Source organism: Macaca fascicularis, chromosome 9 (assembly GCF_037993035.2).
Source record: "Macaca fascicularis isolate 582-1 chromosome 9, T2T-MFA8v1.1".
Taxonomy (NCBI): domain Eukaryota; kingdom Metazoa; phylum Chordata; class Mammalia; order Primates; family Cercopithecidae; genus Macaca; species Macaca fascicularis.
Window position 1 is genome coordinate 36,161,797 of NC_088383.1, and position 19,600 is coordinate 36,181,396.

A 19,600-nucleotide genomic window follows, 5' to 3' on the forward strand; every position below is an offset into this window, starting at 1 on the left:
TAATTGCTTTATTGAATTTTAATAATATATATATATATAAGCTTCAAATGAGTACTTCTGGAGTACTTAGCCTTTAATAGATACTGTAGGCCCAGCGCCATGGCTCATGCCTGTAACACCAGCACTTTGGGAGGCCGAGGCAGGTGGATCACCTGAGGTCAAGAGTTTGGGATTAGCCTGGCCAACATGGTGAAACCCCGTCTCTACTAAAAATACAAAAAATTAGCTGGACATGGTGGCATGTGCCTATAATCCCAGCTACTGGAGGGGGTGGGCTGAGACAGGAGAATTGCTTGAACCCGGGAGGTGGAGGTTGCGGTGAGCCAAGATCGTACCACTGCACTCCAGCCTGGGTGACAGAGTGAGACTCTGTCTCAAAAAAAAAAAAAGATACTGTATGTAGCATGGAAGTTAAATCTGACACTCCTGATTATATAGTTAGCCCTGAACACATGGGGACTCAGCTGCTTGCATTCATTTCCAGAGTAACTTCTTAAGACTTTAGAATTGTTCAGAAAGCTTGCTTAGGACAGTCTTGTGTATTTAACCCTGTAGTATTACATATATCTGCTTTTAAACAGTAGATTTGAAATAAATGATAGTGTTACTGATGACTATAATTGTCACTCTGTGTGATCACTTGGAGTTTTTGTCCAAGAGTCCTTAAAAATTAAAACAGTGAAACAGAATGCAAACCGTGAGGTGTAATATTTTTGCTTGGTAAGTACAAAAATAATATCTGTAAAATTAAAATTTATCACTTATCATTTAAGACAGTTGTATTAAAACTAAAGAACAAATCTAGAAAATAATAGTTAATGATTTTTACATAACTATTACTGAAAATAATTTTTTTTCATACATGGAGGGTGTGTGAAAAAATGATCCTTCCTAGGTGTCTATAATGTGTTAGATATGCCATTGTAGGCAGAAGGCTTTTTTCTATGATTCGTTTTTAAGTGAAGAGATTGAGAATCTTTCATACGTGCAACTGGAACCATTAGGATAGGAAGAAAGTTACACAGGGCATTACTTGTATTGAAGGATTACTCTGTGCCAGAAGTTGCTGGTGCTTGGTACAGCTTTATCTCACTTTGATATTTGTCAAGCTTCTCAGTCCTGTCTGCAGTGCTGACAGACTGTGTGTGTGACAGTGGCAAGAGCTCCTGCCGGCTCCTTTGCTTGGAGCATGCAAAGGGGGCTTAATGCCTTCTCTTGGGAGGGGGCCATGGCGCCTTTGCAGTGGTAAGACCTCAGCCGGAGCCCTAGCTTCTCTACTGTTATCTCTAGCATCATGTAGAACAGTGCTTCTCCATTGATTTTGCCCCCAGGGCAGGTTTGGCGAAGTCTGAAGACATTTTAGTTGTCACCACTGGATGGGGGCTGCTATTAGCATCTTGTGGGTAAGGACATGACTCCTGCTAAGTGTCCTGTGGTACACAGGACAGCCCCTGTACCCCTCTGGTAAAGAATTACCAGCCCCAGTCATCCAGTAGTGCTGAGCTTGAGACACTGACTTAGGGCAAGTTATTTAAACTTGTATGGCCTGCTTCCTTATTTCCTCAAAATGGGAAAAATAACAGCAATACTTTTCTCATAAGGTTGTTGTGAAAACTATGGGAGACAGATTCACAATAGCTTCAAAGACAATAAAATACCTAGGAATCCAACTTACAAGGGATGTAAAAGACCTCTTCAAGGAGAAATGTAAACCACTGCTTAGTGAAATAAAAGAGGACACAAACAAATGGAAGAACATACCATGCTCATAGCTAGAAAGAATCAGTGTCGTGAAAATGGCCATACTGCCCAAGGTAATTTATAGATTCAGCACCATCCCCATGAAGCTACCAATGACTTTCTTCACAGAATTGGAAAAAACTGCTTTAAAGTTCATATGGAACCAAAAAAGACCCCGCAGTGCCAAGACAATCCTAAGCCAAAAGAACAAAGCTGGAGGCATGACGCTACCTGACTTCAAACTATACTACAAGGCTACAGTAACCAAAACAGCATGGTACTGTTACCAAAACAGAGATATAGCCCAATGGAACAGAACAGAGCCCTCAGAAATAATACCACACATCTACAGCCATCTGATCTTTGACAAACCTGACAGAAACAAGAAATGGGGAAAGGATTCCCTATTTAATAAATGGTGCTGGGAAAATTGGCTAGCCATATGTAGAAAGCTGAAACTGAATCCTTTCCTTATTCCTTATACAAAAATTAATTCAAGATGGATTAGAGACTTAAATGTTAGACCTAAAACCATAGAAACCCTAGAAGAAAACCTAGGTAATACCATTCAGGACATAGGCATGGGCAAGGACTTCATGTCTAAAACACCAAAAGCAATGGCAACAAAAGCCAAAATTGACAAATGGGATCTAATTAAACTAAAGAGCTTCTGCACAGCAAAAGAAACTACCATCAGAGTGAACAGTCATCCAACAGAGTGGGAGAAAATTTTTGCAATCTACTCATCTGACAAAGGGCTAATATCCAGAACCTACAAAGAACTCAAACAAATTTACAAGAAAAAACCAAACAGCCCCATCAAAAAGTGGGCAAAGGATATGAACAGACACTTCTCAAAAGAAGAAATTCATACAGCCAACAGACACATGAAAAAATGCTCATCATTACTCGCCATCAGAGAAATGCAAATCAAAACCACAATGAGATACCATCTCACACCAGTTAGAATGGCAATCATTAAAAAGTCAGGAAACAGCAGGTGCTGGAGAGGATGTGGAAAAATAGGAACACTTTTACACTGTTGGTGGGACTGTAAACTAGTTCAACCATTGTGGAAAACTGTGTGGCGATTCCTCAAGGATCTAGAAGTAGAAATACCATTTAACCCAGCCATCCCATTACTGGGTTTATACCCAAAGGATTATAAGTCATGCTGCTATAAAGACACATGCACACTTATGTTTATTGCAGCACTATTCACAATAGCAAAGACTTGGAATCAACCCAGCTGTCCATCAGTGACAGACTGGATTAAGAAAATGTGGCACATATATACCATGGAATACTATGCAGCCATAAAAAAGGATGAGTTTGTGTCCTTTGTAGGGACATGGATGCAGCTGGAAACCATCATTCTCAGCAAACTATTGCAGGAACAGAAAACCGAACACCGCATGTTCTCACTTATAGGTGGGAATTGAACAATGAGAACTCTTGGACACGGGAAGGGGAACATCACACACCGGGGCCTATTGTGGGGAGGGCGGAGGGGGGAGTGGGGAGGGATAGCATTAGGAGATATACCTAATGTAAATGATGAGTTAATGGGTGCAGCACACCAACATGGCACATGTATACATATGTAACAAACCTGCAGGTTGTGCACATGTACCCTAGAACTTAAAGTATAATTTAAAAAACAAAGCAAAACAAAACAATAAAACTATGGGAGACAGTACATTTAAGAGCTCAGTAGTTATAATTGTTATTATTGTGATTAACTTAGTGAAAATAAAATCCAAAAGGTAGAAAAAACAAAAACAAAAACTGCTGCTGTGATATACCTAAGATCTGTAGAGTCAACATACTACACTCTTTGTATTCTTAGTACTACACAGTTGACCCTGAACACCTTAGATCTAAGCCACGTTAGTCCACTTATATGTGGATTGTTTTCAATTGAACATGGATCAAAAACGCAGTATTTGCAGGATGCAAAACCTGCATGACCAAGAACTGCCTTTTTCTGTATCTGTGGGTTCTACAGCTCCAACTGTGAGACTTGAGCATGCACAGATTTTGGTGTTTGTCCAAATACCAGTCGCCTGCAGATAACCTAGGGGCAACTGTAAATGGATAACAGTGCTTAGAATAATGACCTTGAATCAATATTCAGTGTATGAAACTTAGTAAAGTGGGAAATTGAACTAGAAACATTTAGAAACATTTTCTTTTTTGATGGTGTTTTGCTGTTGCCCAGGCTGGAGTGCAGTGGCACAGTCTTGGCTCACTGCAACCTCCGCCTGCTAGGTTCAAGCAATTCTCCTGCCTTGGCCTCCCAAGTAGCTGGGATTACAGGTGCCCACCACCATGCTCAGCTAATTTTTGTATTTTTAGTAGAGACAGAGTTTCACCAATTGGCCAGGCTGGTCTCAAACTTCTGACCTCAGGTGATCTGCCCGCCTCGGCCTCCCAAAGTGTTGGGATTACAGATGTGAGCCCTCGTGCCTGGCCTGAAACATTTTCAAAAGAAGAAAATATTTCTGGCCAAATGTTAGCTTGTCAATATTTTCTCAACTCTTCTGATCGTGTCACCTCATGTGCCTCTTAAGCTACCCGACCCCTCCCTTAAAGTTTTTGATAAAGGGATCGGGGAATCCTGTTTTAACATGATAGTCCTAGATGATTTTTAAGATCAAGCTAGATTGGGGACTGTTCTTTTAGGTAGAAAAAAGATTTATCAACTAATAAAGCAGGTTTCTTTCCTGAAGCACTTTATATGGTAAACGGTAAATTGTATTATGCATTGTGGGGAATGAGAGTAAAAAAAAAAATGTATGTATCAAGTAATATTTCCTAAACTTAACTATGGAATGTTCTGTTAAACACATTTTCTGATGATGTTTCACAGACAGCACACTGGGAAACAATTACAACTCCCTCACCATAAATTCTGATTAAAGGAGGGTTTCCTTCCCTTTCACATTTTAGCAGAATAGCTATGTAAACCCAAAAGTATTTGAGACAGATCGCATTCAGTTTAGAAGTTTATTTTGCCAAGATTAAGGACAATGACGGGGATTAAAGAAACATGGCATCACACAAGCAGTTTATAGTCTATGCTTTTCTCCAAAGATGATTTTGAGGGCATCAGTATTTAAAGGGGAAAAGCAGGCTGAAGGGGAAAGAGGGTAGGGTATTACTGAATCCACATGTTGCAAGAGGAAAGGAGCAGGTAGGGGAATAGTCAGTTACGTATTCCTCTGGAGCTCAGTAAATCAACACTTTACCTAGATAAGGTGAACAATAGAGTAGCAACCTGTGGAGATACTTAACGTTTATTCTGTAGCTATCTACTTAGGAACAAAAGGAAAAGCAGCTTTCAGCTTAATATTTTTCCTTTTGACATAGTGAGTTGGAGTCCCAAGTTTTTGTTTTCCTTTCACAGCTACTTGGCTTTCGAGTGGCCCTGCAGTGGAGGAGCGGGGTGAGTACACATCATGACTCACATAGGGTGAGTCCATCTGGGTCTGCACACTCATGTGTGCAGATGACTCCAGGCCAGTCCTGGGCACAGAGTTTGCCTGTCCTCCTGCCCCAGGGACAGGGTGCCTCTGAGACCCTTTCAGTTTAGGTTTGTGGGAAGAGCTTTCCTCAAAAAGTGCTTATGTGGGCTTCTGAGGCAGCAGGCCTGCCCTCTGAGAATTCTATTGGCTCCTCAAGTGATGCCTTGGTGGGGTTATCTAATTTCTGCCAGAAGGCCACACCCACGTTTGCCTCAGGAAGTTCCTGCCAGTGCTCAGGTGACTGATGAGTTCCTTTTGGGCACCACTTCAGCTAACGACAGTCATCTCTAGGAACTCAGATTAATGCACAACGTCAAATCCACAGCCTTTGTTCCCACCATATGGATTGAGTTTATCTGTATTTTATAGTGATTATGGCAGAAAGATAGTAGCAGAGATCCAGATACATGGCAGCTGTTGACAGATTGAGAATTGGTAGTGGCTCATAATCTGGTTACTTGTGTCTTTCATTATTGTAATTTGATACTGTTAAATCTCAAATATAGCAATATGTGAATTCAGATTATCTTACTCTTACTGTTTATTCTTTTTAGCCCTAATTTGTGAAAAGTGATTAGCCCAGAGCAGGGAGATGTGAGTGATCTCCCTCCCTCCCCCTTTGCCAGCAACTGGATTATTTATACATTGTTTGTATTTCCAACTCCTGTGGTACTCCTGTACTAAATGGGTGACTCAGATAAATGAAGTTAGTTCAGTGATTGTGATCCTGTCATTCTGTGTGACCACTTTAGTTTTTATTTGTGTTTAAAATTAAAAACTAAACCTAAGGTGTAATATCATTTGGTACCTACAAAGTTTAGTTAGTACGTGGAATGCTTTGTCCACAGTTTTCCAAAGTGGTTATGCCAGTGTATACTCCCAGCAGCAAAGGTGAGAATATTCCAGTTGCCCCATATTGTTACCAATACCTGGTATTTCTTTAAAACATGTGAAATTGAGTTTCACTGCGATCTTCCTAGTATTAGATAATAAAGTTTTAAAACCCAGTTGCCCTTTGCAGTGTGTGTCATCAGAACCATACAGTCTTGGGGTGCCTTCCATAAATGAGAACTTTGTGATCTCCTCTTCCATGAATTAGATATTTAGTTATTTTGGTGGAGAGTGATACCGGCCTTTTGCTCAGTCTCTTGAAAGAGAAAAGGTCAGCATCATCTTGCGGATTTCATTGAGCATGAAAACAGAATTTACCATAAGCATGTGTGAGCTCTGAATGTCACTACATATCTGCCCTAGCGTTTCTCATATTTTAAGTGTCTTGCTCCTTTGTCTTTGTTCCCCCCCCCGCCCCACCCCCCCAGTAATCCGATTGAAATGGGAAACAGAAGGATAGGAAATGGGTGCGCTTTTGGACCTCTGGATATGCAATATCATTAGATTTAGCCAAAAATTTGTGTCACGTTCCTGTAGAAGAGAGCTAGTGACCTGGGGATGCTTAACTTGGGGCCGGCTGGTTGAGAAGTTGTACATTACATTCTGTGAATTTATCTTTTTTAAATCTTTGTATTCATGTCAGAGTCTGTGGAACCTTTTATATACTTAACCTTGGTGCTCCCATTAACCTTGGTGCTAGAGAAAAGGCAGGTCTGGAGTGGAAAGGATTTCCTGGTAAAGCATGGCAGCTTTTCTCGTCTTGCAGGTCTCACTTAAGAGAGCTATGCATCCTGGTTCTTAGAAGATGACAGGTGAGGAAGGGGCCTCTGATATCCAAAGTTAGACTTGATTGTTCTTTGGTAGTGAATGAGTCTAGGAGAATGAATACTAGGTAGTATTCATGGTTTGGGGCTTTAACGTTTATTGTATATAGGCAGTATCCCATTATGTCAGTTTCCGTCATAAAAATATGATACTTATTGGCTTTTACAATATGAGAATGCAGGTTTCGCTAAACTGATGACTTAAGTGGACTTGGAGTCCACTGGTGCTGACTTGTGTGAGCGCATCTTGCAATGTACGGCCTTCCAATATTGACAGAGTTGAAGGAAACCTGGAGGTTTTCTGGGAACTAATCTTCAAATGAGGCATTTACAATATATTGTTACTTTTGTAGGATTGATTCTGTGTGGAAAGTGCATTCTTTAGATATGTCAAGATTCCTTCTTTGATTTTTAATAATGAAGGTCTTTAGTAAAACCTGTTTTTTGTTTGTTGTTTGGTTTTTATGGAGGGATGGGGGGCGGTGCAATTCTCTGAAAGCATTGGTAGTGAAAAGCTGGCAGTGGCCCAAACTGCAGTGCTGCCTTTGTGCACGTTCACATTCTTCAGTGAACACCAGCGGGCCCTTCAGTGATTTCCTGCTGTTGGGCCAAAACATAGCTAGTACTAAATTTTATGCTCCCCTGAGCTGCCAACATATACTACACTACTGAGAGGAATTCCACTGTCCTTTTATTCTAGAGGTAAATCTATTCTGAACTTTTATGGGAGAGAAATGAGACTGACTTAAAAAATACACAGGAAAAAATCTCCCACTCCTCTTTGATTAACTTATGAACAAAGGAAAACAAAACTTATTATTGATTGCTTTAAAAAAGTTACTGCTAGTGAGATAGTCCTTTTCTTCCTCAGGATGCTGAGTTCCTTCCCCTCTAGCTTGCTGAGGGGTTGCGGGAGCTCCCCTAAGAATGTCTGGTGATGATGGTGGTTCTGAGGCTTGAGGGTTCTGCCCTTTCTGGATTGAAATGCAAAGGAGGCTGCTTCACAGCTGGACAGCAGTGAGCTCTGGGCCACCATGAGACTGCCTGCTCCGTGTTCTATGTGGGGCAGATGTGGGAGAAGGATGGTGGGAAGAATGGCTTCCAAACTGTTGATTGATCAGATATGCAAGGGAGGTTGCCAGGGGATAATGCCAAGAAGAGGTGGGTAAAGAAAGGAAAGGAATCCACAGAAGGGAGGAGGGGAGTGCAGGTGTGCATGTGTTCTGAAAAGTGCTCATACACATACAGTTTGCTTGTTATTTAAAAACTTACTGTGGGAAGTTTTCTAAATGTATTTTATAAGGCAAGTTAAATGTTTGGGTTTTGTATAAATAAATTTAGTAGTTAATGTATAGCATGTAGAATTAAGCATTTTCTTCCTGAGTGAGCTCACTGCCAGGATCCACGTAGGAATATGTAAAATCACAGATCATTGGTGGATTCTGAACACAGCTGTAGGATTCCATACTGAAGCACAGCTTTCCTGAAAATAGCCAAATTAGGTGTGGCCCTTCCCCTCTGGCCTTAGTCCTGCTGAGGCTGTGTTCCTCTGAGTCATCTCAAGTAAGTCAACAAATGCTGCGCCAGTGGCCAGGAGGAAGCAGCCCCTTTGTGTGTTTTTGTGTTCCTTTAGCATTTCAGAATGTGGCCTGACAGGTAACTGTGGGGCTATTTTTGACTCATAAAGAGAATTCTAGAGGAGGAGATGCTCTGGCCCCCGGCTGGGGGTGGGCTGTCTTCTGTAGCTTTTCCTGGTATCACATTTAAATGTTGTGCTCCATGGTAGGCTGTATTTGTAGTGTCTCAGTTGACAAAGGCTGAAGCAAAATAGATTGAGAGCAGACATCTCAGAAGGCTCAGATGAACACTCATGTATATGGCACAGAAGTGCTAGGTGGCCCTGCAGTTTCTGTATGAATAGTTATGGCCTTGTATTGGCGAGTAGTTTTTCTCCCACATCACAGCTCAGTTGACTGGCGAGTCTATGAAAGATGTTCTGGGAGCAGGCACTGGAAACTTAGTGTCACATGATGGATATATACCACTTGACATTTGCATTTTTGCACCAAGCTTTAGGTTTAATGAGCTTCCTCTCCTTGTTGGGTGTGGCTGATGGAAGCATTGGTAGGAATGAGTATTCTCTTTTGACATATAAATAATTGCATTTTCCAACGGAAAGGCTCTGTGTTCATTTTCTGTTGCTGCCACAGCAAATTACTATACATTTTCTGGCTTAAAACAATACAAATGTGTTATCTTACACTTCTCTAGTTTAGAAGTCTGACCTGGGTATCACTAGGCTAAAATCAAAGGGCTGGCAGCACTGCGGTCCTCTGGAGGCTCTCGGGGAAAATCTGTTTCCTTGCCTTTTCCAGTGTCTAGAGGTTGCCTATGTTCCTTGACTTACGGCCCCCTCTGTTTCCAAAGCCAGTGGCCTCGCATGTCTGGAGTATACTTCTGTCAGCACATCTCTTTATCTTCTGCCTTCTTCTTCCCCTTTTAGGGAGATTACTTTAGGCTTACCCAGATAATCCCAGGAACATCCGTTTTAAAGTCAGTGGATTAGCAACTTTAATTCCATCTGCAGCCTTAATTCCCCTTTGCCATGTAAGGTTGCAGGTTCCAGGGATTAGGAGGTGTACATCTTTGGGGACATTATTCTGCCTACCATAGGCTTTTTCTGTGTTTCCTTAGAACCCTCATCTGTATCAGGTTATATTAGAAGTTGTCTGTTTATATATATTTTACTGCTGCTGCTACTACTACTACTGCTGCTGCTGCTACTACTACTGCTACTACATTTTACAGACTTCTCAAGGTCAGGCACTGTTTGTTTCGTATTTGAATCCTGGCATTACCACAGCCCCTGGTGTACATATAATGGTGCTTAGTAAGTGTTTGCTGAGCTAAAGGGAACTCTTTCAACTCCCTGATTTTACATATGAACAAACTAAGAAACAGAGAACTGTGCTTTTTTTTTTTTTTTGAGATGGAGTCTAGCTGTGTCGCCAGGCTGGAGTGCAGTGGCATGATCTCGGCTCGCTGCAACCTCCGCCTTCTGGGTTCAAGTGATTCTTCTGCCTCAGCCTCCCAAGTAGCTGGGATTACAGGCACCTGCTACCATGCCCAGCTAATTTTTGTATTTTTAGTAGAGACGGGGTTTTACTGTGTTGGCAAGGCTGGTCTTGAACCCTGACCTCATGATCTGCCCACCTTGGCCTCCCAAAGTGCTGGGATTACAAGCATGAGCCACCATACCTGGCTGAGAATTGTGACTCTTAAAGTAGTGAGAACTCAAAAACCCTTTTATCTTGACTTCCATAAAACTGTGAAATGCCAAGCTCAAATCTTCATGCTTGGAAGAAAACTTGGGTATGCAATAAGAATGTGTTGTTGTTGCCTTCTCTCATAAAGGCATCGTCTGATACTGGTCATGAGCATAGAACAAAATGAACAAAGTGAATTATTGCCTGTGTATCTGAAGACTGCTCTCTGCTAAACAGAGTATCACTTAGTCATAAATCAGCTCAGTGTTTACTTAATGGAAAATGAGGAAGATCTCCTACCAAGCATTCATTGGCTTGATTTTAAGGATTATACTCTCAAAATGTGAGAACTATCAGATTATGTTTGTACAAAATATAGCATACAAATTAAATCAGCACGGTAGCATAATTTGAAAACCATGCACTTGTGGCTGAGTATAGATAAATTCTTGTCAATTAATTTTGACCTTGTCCGAATGCCTTGCAATGATTAATTAGTAGGAAGCAAACCTAGGATGGCAAAACACCCCAAAATAGTTGCCCAGGATGCCTGGTGTGCCAGCAGACGGTATTTCCCCCCCAGGATCAGGATACTGAGGAAACCCATGTTCTTCTGCAAGATTGGCGCACATTCAGGTGGTTTTAAAATAGAGCTGTTTATCTGTTGTGTTTATTTTGGTATTTGAAATTTTGTATATCAAAGCTAACCCTAAAAAAACAACAGATTTTCTTAACTTTTTATTTAAATACTGGCTGCTTTGAGGATGTGCTTACAGATTTGGTTTTGGTGTGAACCAATGACTGACAGTTGTCACCTGATAAAAGCGCTCCTTTACCTCTCCCTTACTTCAGTGTCTCGGAACTTTCTGGGCCTTAGAGTTGCAGTCTCATTTCCCTCTGCTTCCCAGCCTATGTGCAGGGCAGGCCTCTTCCTCCCTCAGTCCCAGCTCGGCACACTCGCTGCCAAAGATGCCTTTGCAGTTGGCAATATGGCATAGGGTGGTGGTTTTCAAACTGTTGTTTAGTTTTGGGAGTCATGGAACTCCTGTATTATTATTATTATTATTATTATTATTTTTAATGACATGTAAATAAGATGCATAACATGAATTAAAGTGGAACTGCTGAGGTTGAAGATGAGTGGGAACCCAGGGCCCTGCTGAGCTGGGGCCTGAGGCCAAGTATACAGGAATCCCTCTGGGAACACAGAATTCAGTTGAAATAGTCTTAAAGTAGAAAGAGCACAGATTCCATCACTTACTAGATGGATGAGGTGTGTGACTTTGAGCAAGTTACTGTTAGAAATGCTTGTTCCCCAGTGCCACAAAGAAATAGCACTCGAACATAAATTTAATTCTCTCAGCAAGGCAATTTTTACTTTTTGCAGACAGGGTGCTCGTTGCAGATGGAACAATGGCGAGAGCACACCTGAACAGGGGAGGGGCAGGGATTCTTATTCCTGTTGCAGGTAGCCCCTGCTACTGTGTTGTTACCCTATTGGCTAGGGTTGGACCGCACAGTCTAAGCTAATTCTGATTGGCTATTTTAAAGAGATCAGGGGTATGAGCCAGAGTGGCAGGGTGAGTAGTTTGTTGGGAAGAACAGTTAGGAACAGGTAACTAAAGGTGACTTACGTCAGAGCAGGTGACCAAGGGTGACTCAGGTCAAAGTGGATACCGGAATTAGGACGGAGCAGATGACCAGGGGAACAGATGTGAACTACTGATTAGGACTGGTGGGAAAGTTGTTTACTGAAACTAGAAGCAAGTGGGCAATGAGAACCAGGAAGTTAAACTTTAAAATGGAGAATCAAAGAATAAGAGAGCTGAACCTACTGACATACTGATTCTTTGAAGAGAAACTTGGGGTTCACCATATTTAACATTACCCTAGTTTTTAGTTTTCTCATCTTTAACATGGGAATGATAGTACTTGCCTTACTGGATGGCGGCAAAGATAGATGAGCTCGTGCTTGGGAGGAGCCTGGGATCAGGCAGGTTCTCAGTCAGTGGTAGCCATAACTGTCGCTTTGTGATTCTTCTCTCTGCCCCCTCCTCCGTCTTCCTGTTGTCCCCCTTCTACTTCCACCCCTGCTACCAGTCCTCCTCTTGTTCCCTCTTCCTTCTGTTTTTATCCGCCAGCCTTCATGGCCTGACTGGTGCTGGCCTCACTTCTCCCATGACTGTCTCATTGCGTGTTCCTAGTCACAGGAACCACAGCCTTCTCTAAATTCCTATAACACTTATTATTTGTTCCATTAAAATGTTTTCAAAATGACATTTTATGTCATTATAAAAGGAACACGTTTGTAAAAGAAATATATGTTTATTGTAGAAAATTTAGAAGATATGTAACTACAAGATCTTTCAAGATAGGAACTCTTTTTATATTTTTTTCCTGCTGCGTAAATATAGTGGGAATCATCCATTTCATACTTAATAGATTAAAAACTATTAGTTTTAAGTCTGTGGTGTTGTATTACCTCATTTGAAAGAGATTTTGATTTTTATGGCAGAGGAGGAAAGAATGTCCTCCATGAAGTTGAGAACATAAAGACCAGAGGAAGGCACTGTTCTGGGTGTTGTGAAGGATGTAGAGGGACCCAGACCAGGTTTCCTGTCCTTCAGGAGCTCATAGTTCAAATAGGACTAAATGCTATTAAAAAATAATCTAGTTACTGGTACAGAGAGAATGTCCCGTGGACTCATTGAGGATGAGGAGTTCCAGTCCTGCTGGGGTATCTGAGAAAGCTTCGGAGGCATTGGAATTAGAACCAGATCTTGAAGGGAGTAAGGATTTTGACAGATGGCCAGATGGCACTGAGAACATTCTAGTGGTGGGGAAGTGAAGTGTGAGATGTGGTTAGGTGACCCCACTGGCTGAAAGCAGAGGAGAGGGTCGGCTGGGGAGCTGGGCCTCCAGTGCCAGGCCAGCCCTCAGAGCTGTACGGCAACTCTGTCACAGCAGAGTTGGGAGTGGAGAAGTGACATGACCAGGTGACAGGACCAGTGGGAAGGTTTGAGAAGGAGCAGCCAGGAGGACTTTAGTTGTGGCCATTACAGAGCCTAGCCTAGATGACAACGACCATCTCCTTGACCAGATGATACTCAGGCTCCTTCGAGTCCTCTTTTTGACCAGGCCTTTTTCTTGGGTCCTGTCTTCAGTCTGCATAGCTTTGCTAAGTCAGTTTAACTACAACCTCCCACTCTTAAGCTCTCCTCCCCTGGCCTGCCTTCAGCAAGAATCCCCCTCCCCTTGCTGTCTCCTGTGAGTTATTTTCCATCCACTGACCCTGCTCACTCTGTGCATTGGTGCTGAGTCCCCAGTTGCCTTGTGTTTTCTGAGTTGAGCTCCGTCTCCTTCTCCTATTAGGATAGTCTTAGCATCTATCATAGTAGTCCTGGGAAAGTCTTCCTCACCATTTTAATAAGCGCCAGAGTAATTTTTTCTTTTACACAGATCTAGTAAAGAGATGCTCCTATAAGTATATGATGAATTGAATTGACTTGTGGAGGAAAGATGAGGCAATCAAATAGCAGTGTTTTCTCAAACCTTGCTGCCCTGGACTTTTTGTTGTCATTGTCCTGAGTGGTGTCCTGAGTGGTGTCCTGAGTGGTGTCCTGTGTCTTTTATTGACTCAGAAATCATGGCCTGGTTACTATTTGGGAAGGCATGTTTGTGAACCAGTGCAAATTGCTGGCGTTTAGTACTCCTGCGTTTCCTTTTTAAATTCACCTTCCACTTTCCCTCCCACCCTGTTGTAGGGACACCTGCCTTACTCACAGGTTGCTCCTGTAGACTTTATGTAAAGGCTGGTGTTGACCTGAAGGCCTCGTGCAGCTCGTTTTGCCTCCCTTGTGTTTTTCTTACATCTTTTCCCTTCCCTGGCTTCCAGCCATTCTCTGTGAAGAGGCAGCTCACTAGGTGAGCTGTGGCTTTAGAGCTTGTTTGCATTCAGTAGGTTTCCAGGCCATTTTCTCCAGCCTTTTAGTGCATGGCAAAGGCATCATTGGATGAGTATCATCAGGAGGGAAAGGGCAGATGGCAGTGTGTGGACTGTTAAAGCAGTGTGTGGGCACGGTGGCACGCACCTGTAGTTCTAGCTACTCCAGAGGATTGCTTGGAGCCAGGAGTTTGAGACCAGCCTGGCAACATAGCGAGACCCTGTCTAAGAAAAACAAAAAGGTTTACAAATCTAGGCTTTTAATCTGTATAAAAGAAAAAAGAAAATGAAATAACAGCAAAAAAGAATGCAGTTTGTCCAGAGACAGGGATGTGACTGGACAGCAGGAGTGAGTTGAGCCTTTCTTTGCCAGCGTTTGGTTCAGTTCACTCTCCAGTGCTTTGTGCAACTCATGTTTCCCCTCCTGTTTCCTGCTGGGAAACAGCCTTCTCCAAGAGGTGTGGAGCTGTGGCTAGAAATGGCCTTATGGCTGTGGTAATCCCCAAGTCTACCTCATAGAGACCATCTGGCTGTTTTCTGATTTCTCTACTCCTAATTTAAAGCTTTAGTTAATTGCCTGCACTTTGAGAAGCCTGGTGGAGATAACTTATAAGCATAGGTTAATAGTGAAAATGCTCAAATACAAGAACTGCCCAAACTGCCTTGATTCAATTACATGTGCATTTTTCTTTAAAAGAATTTCACACTGTGAAAAGCCTAGTAATTGTGATTTAAATTGTTTAATAAAAGCGTTCATTTGATTGCAGACTTGAGTAACTCACATTTGTTTAAAAGACTCATGATGGGGATAAGGGGGGTTAGGTTGATTTGCTTAAGATCCCATATGAAGTTGAAGTGTGTGGGTCACACGGCTTCAGGGCATTGTTTGGATCGGTCAGGGGGGCAGGGTGGCACTTCATGGCTTTCACACTGAGTTGGTTTTCAGCCAGACCGGTCTTTTGGTATGCTGTCGCATAGACACTTGTTAATATTTAAAGTATCTCTGACCTCTTGTGCCTTTTAGTTCAAGATTTTTGTTTGTTTTGTTTTTAGGGCATGTTTTTCATTCCTTACTTAGCCTCTGTTTTGAAGGGCCTTGGTGACCACACCATATTCTCCTGTTTAGGTAACCCCAGTGGCTGAAAGCAGAGGAGAAAATGTTTCATCACGGGCCCTCACCTTCTGAACACTGTGAGTCTGTGCCTTGGAAAATTAAATACGAGTATTGTAAAACTCACTGAGGGCTTCTCTTTGGAAACTTCACATTCATTCTCCACATGTTCTTCCCTCCCTCCCAGCCCCAATAGGAATTAAAAATTGGGAGTTGAAGAAGAAAACTAGAAGTATTATGTAGCAGCCTTGTTTGCTTTAATAAAGTAATAGTTCTATTTTATCCTCCTCACTTTGCTGTGTAGTGTGCTCCCTTAAAGGTGACTCAGACAGTTGACTGTCTCAGTCTTCTCCCTGTGGTCCCACTACCCGGGCTCCTAACAGTTAAAAAGTTTTACCAGAAAGTGATGGGTAATAGTACTGGCTTCCTGAGGAAAAGCTATGTGTTGTTGCATTGTTAGAGGAAAAAACCAGAGCTGGATAGTAGTTAAGGTGGTGAAAATGGATTTTACTCAGGAAAACTATTGCAATAGGGGAGGAGAGATCCCAGAATAAAACCAGGCTCAGTGCCAAGTGCGGCATGGGCCACTGGGAATTCCGAGCCAAGGAGCAGTGCGAGGGTCATTGTATCGAAATTACTGGAGGAAACCTCAGGGGTCAGCGGGATTCTAGCTTCATTGACCCAGTGAGGATTCTTGCTGAGGGCAAGCCAGGAGAATCAGACATCACCTGGGGGGTTTTGGGGGACAGTGGAGGACGAGGGACACATCACATATCAACGGTGATCAGATGTTGAGGAGGGGGCAGTTCAGCTAAACTGACTTAGCAGGGCTCTTGCCAAAGTCAGGCGATGCAAAGAAGGATATGGAAGACCAAAGGTGGAGGTCCATTTTGGAAGAGCCTTAAGAGCGGTCCGACTAAAGTTGGTCAGAGAGAGACGCTGTCAGCGCCTGGTTGTGTGTTACTTTTAGGTCCTGTGCACTGTCTTTTTTCAGTTGAAAGGACAAACCCTCACCTTCAGCTGTTCTGGGTGCATCTCTGAGGCTGGGTTTAGGGCTGGGCCTCTCCATTAGCTCCTGGGGATGGGGGCAGCACTCACCCTTTGCGGAGGTTTTGCAGCACCCCCAGCTGGCCCAGTATGTGGGTGTTGTGGGGTGCATAGGGCCCCCGAGAGAGACTTTGGGTCTGTCTCAGTGTGCGTGTTACTGTGTTGTGCTATAGTGGCTTCCTTTGTTTGCCTCTGTGAATGGTGGGCTCCAGAGGGCTGGGATCCTGACTGGCTCTTTCATCCTCTCATCTCCAGCATGGCGTTTTGCACATAGCACGTGCTTGATATGTAGTGTGTGAAGCAGTGAAGGTTGTTTGTGAAAACTGGCCTCGGTTCTTTATACTCATGGTGATAGGATCGGGGGATCACAGTTCAGAAACTAGTGGAGAGAGCCTGGAGTATGGAAAGCTGTAATTATTTTAAAAGCTTTCTCTCAACGGGTCATTTCATTCTCACACCTTCCCAAAGCATTCACCAGACAGGCCAACTGGAGTTTCACCTCCCCATTTGCTCTGCTCCCCACCCCATTGCTGAGTTGTAAGAGGCAGGTGCCGCAAGAAGGTGGAGTGGTGGGCAGCCAGCCTTAGTATCTGCAAATTGCAGAATGAGCCCTCCTTCTTGGCCCTCCGTAATTGAATGTTATACCACCTTTCTGGTACCGTTAATGGGCCAGGGTGCCCCAATGTTCTCACGGACTCTGAAATGAACCATTTCTCTGTTGTGGGTTCTTGCATCTGGCAGGGCCATGGTGGGGAGACAGCGCTCCAGCCATGCCCCAGGGGCTGGTGAGGAGGTCCAGACAGTTTCACCTAGGCCTCAGGGACACTTCCCATGAGAAAAAAGGATTCCTGCTGGGCCGGGCACTCCTACCTTGCAGCGTGGGAGCAGTCGCTGGAGGTGCTTGAGTTGCTGGGTGCTGTGTCCCAGTGCCCCTGCAGTCCTCTTCCTGCTCTCCCCGTGAAGTTCCCAAGGCAGGATCCGGAGGCCCCAGACTGTTCAGGCAGCCTTGTCTGGCTTGCAGGATTCCTCTAAGCTCTGGGTTTCTAGGATTCCAATTACAAACGGTTATAATCTCACCTCCAGTTGGGTAAGGAAAATTCAAAGTACTGGAGTCAGATCAATTTTTCTGTCTGTTACAATTCTGGGGTCTGGCTCAGAGGGAGCAGATTCTTAGCACTGCTCACTTGGCAGCTCCAGGTGCCCCTTGGACCCTACACTTTACCACATAGCCGTCTTCTTCCCAGGGCTGGGGTCCCTCTGCCACTGCTGCATGGACTTTTGTGCAGAACACACACATAAAACAAACTTGGAGCTAGTAGGAAACCTTTGTATTCAGAGGAAATGTGGAAATAAAATGCAAGTGTCCAGGAAGTTGTTCTAGTAGGCGGCCCTGTGCAGACAGCAGTGGTGTCTCTAGTGGTTCCTCCCTTCAAACCTACTTACCCCACGTCATTATTTTTAGCACAGTGCCTGAAATCCTTCTACTAAGTTCCCTAACCTTTATAATTATTCAGGAGCAAATATTGTACCTTTGGGATCCTAAGGAGCTAGCTCTTGCTTCTTTCCCCTCTTGTCTCTGGGAGGTAGCTTGTCACAGACCCTACCTTAGAGGTACTCAGATACTTTGGAGGGCAGAATTAGTCACTGATGGGGGCACCATTTCCCTCTTTGGCCCTGGATTGGGGAGGAGTTCTAGGAGGTAGGGGAGAGACACAACATTGGTGGTGGGAGGGAGTAACACTTCTTCTAGGGTCTGGTCAGCCTTGTATGCAGGGCACCAAATGAACCCTGTCCCTGGGACCAAAGACTGAGAACTTGGGCCAGGAGTGGCAGTGCTGGCAGTGCTTGAGTTATGTCTGAACCATCCCAGGAGATTCCAGAATTAGGGAACTCCATCAGAAATGGCCCCAGGTGTGTGTGGGCTGTTGCATCCCTCCTGCCTGGAGGCATGTGTGTCCTTTCCCTCTGCCAACCTTCTAGTTTTTCATTTTGATCCTTAGGTGGATTAAAGAGAAGACCTTAAACTGCCAGTTGCTAACCTTGAGTGAGGATTCCCAGAGGAGTGATGGCGCAGTATAGGCAGGACTTCCTCTTCTAGTGATGTGCTTGCTTCCAGGGCCAAGGGAAGGAGAGGTGCAGTGAGACGAGACTCTGTTCTCTGAGCTTTGCTGGAGGAGAAACACCCTCATCCATGTGGAGTGGGCATGGTTAGAGGCAGCAGGGAGGATAGTAGCTGGGCTTCCTGGGGCCTGTGGAGGCTGAGAGCAAAGCCACGTGATCAAGGAGCATGACTGGGAAGCCAGTGGAGGTCCCCTCTGCTGCATGAGAGCCACCTCCTGGATCCTAGGGCCCCGGCTATGGGCAGAGCTGGCCCTCTGTTCTCTGCAGTGAGTATAGGGATGGATGTGATTGTGATCCTCTCAGAGGACTGATGCATTTGCTAGAGACGTAGAAGTGGCTCAAAAGCCAGCAAGGTCCTTGGTGGACATGATATAGATACAGGTTGTGTTCCTCGGAAGTAACCTGCATGTGTCCTTTTGCATGGCGGAGATTCGGAACTGCAACCTGTGCTAATCCTCTTGGGTCCTTTTGTTGTGGCCATGGAGCCCCATGATTTGGTCACTACTTGGGGTCATTTATGTGTCTGACTGATCCAGTTCCTGTATTTTGACTGCTGGGACCAACAGCTGTGTGTGATTAGGGCATTGCTAAGTTCCCGGTGGTTGAAATCTTTTTCTATATGGTTCTCTAGATGTCATTGTGTAATTCAAACTCCTAAGGCTGTAAGTTTTGCTAACTGCTCTTGAAGTGGTGCTTTCCTTGCGTTTTACAAAATGCACAGTAATTTTTGTCTAAAAGCAAAACAAAAAATCGGAAAGTGACCAAGTAAATTTGCAGATAAAATACCCTTATATGTTTCTTCCTTTAAAATCACTGAAAATATGCTCAATTTTTATTTAGTTTAACCAGACCACGTTTGTGAGGGTAAGATATTCCCAAGCTATTCTGAGAGGGGATTTAACCTGAGACCTGGTGGGGCCTGGGAAGGGATAAGATCTGCCTTGCCTGACAGAGCTGCCCCTGCGAAGAATGAGACATATGCTGTGCTTGCATTCCTGGCCTTTCAGCTTGGTATGTCAGTCCCTCATAGCGTAGGCTTCTAGCAAACTCGCTGCAGAAATGCATTTTAAGTTCCAAGCAAATGTTGTACAAATGAACTTTGAGAATCCAACTGAATTGAAAGCGTGAGC

The 19,600-nt window shown here is 43.7% G+C and overlaps 1 protein-coding gene across 11 annotated transcripts in view; it reads left to right on the top strand.

Moving 5' to 3' along the window:
- CCNY (cyclin Y) overlaps nt 1-19,600 on the top strand; it is a 223,575-nt gene that overhangs the window by 46,087 nt on the left and 157,888 nt on the right. For 2 of the 11 annotated variants that reach the window (XM_015455797.4, XM_074001418.1), the window contains exon 2: nt 15,318-15,382. The exons of 7 other annotated variants lie outside the window; for them this stretch is intronic. In XM_015455797.4, the coding sequence (XP_015311283.1) occupies nt 15,349-15,382 (34 nt within the window). In that variant the 5' untranslated portion in view covers nt 15,318-15,348. Of the gene's footprint in view, nt 1-5,149; nt 5,189-15,317; nt 15,383-19,600 lie in introns of all 11 variants that reach the window. 2 more of the 11 variants (XM_074001413.1, XM_005564994.5) reach the window with 1 other exon arrangement.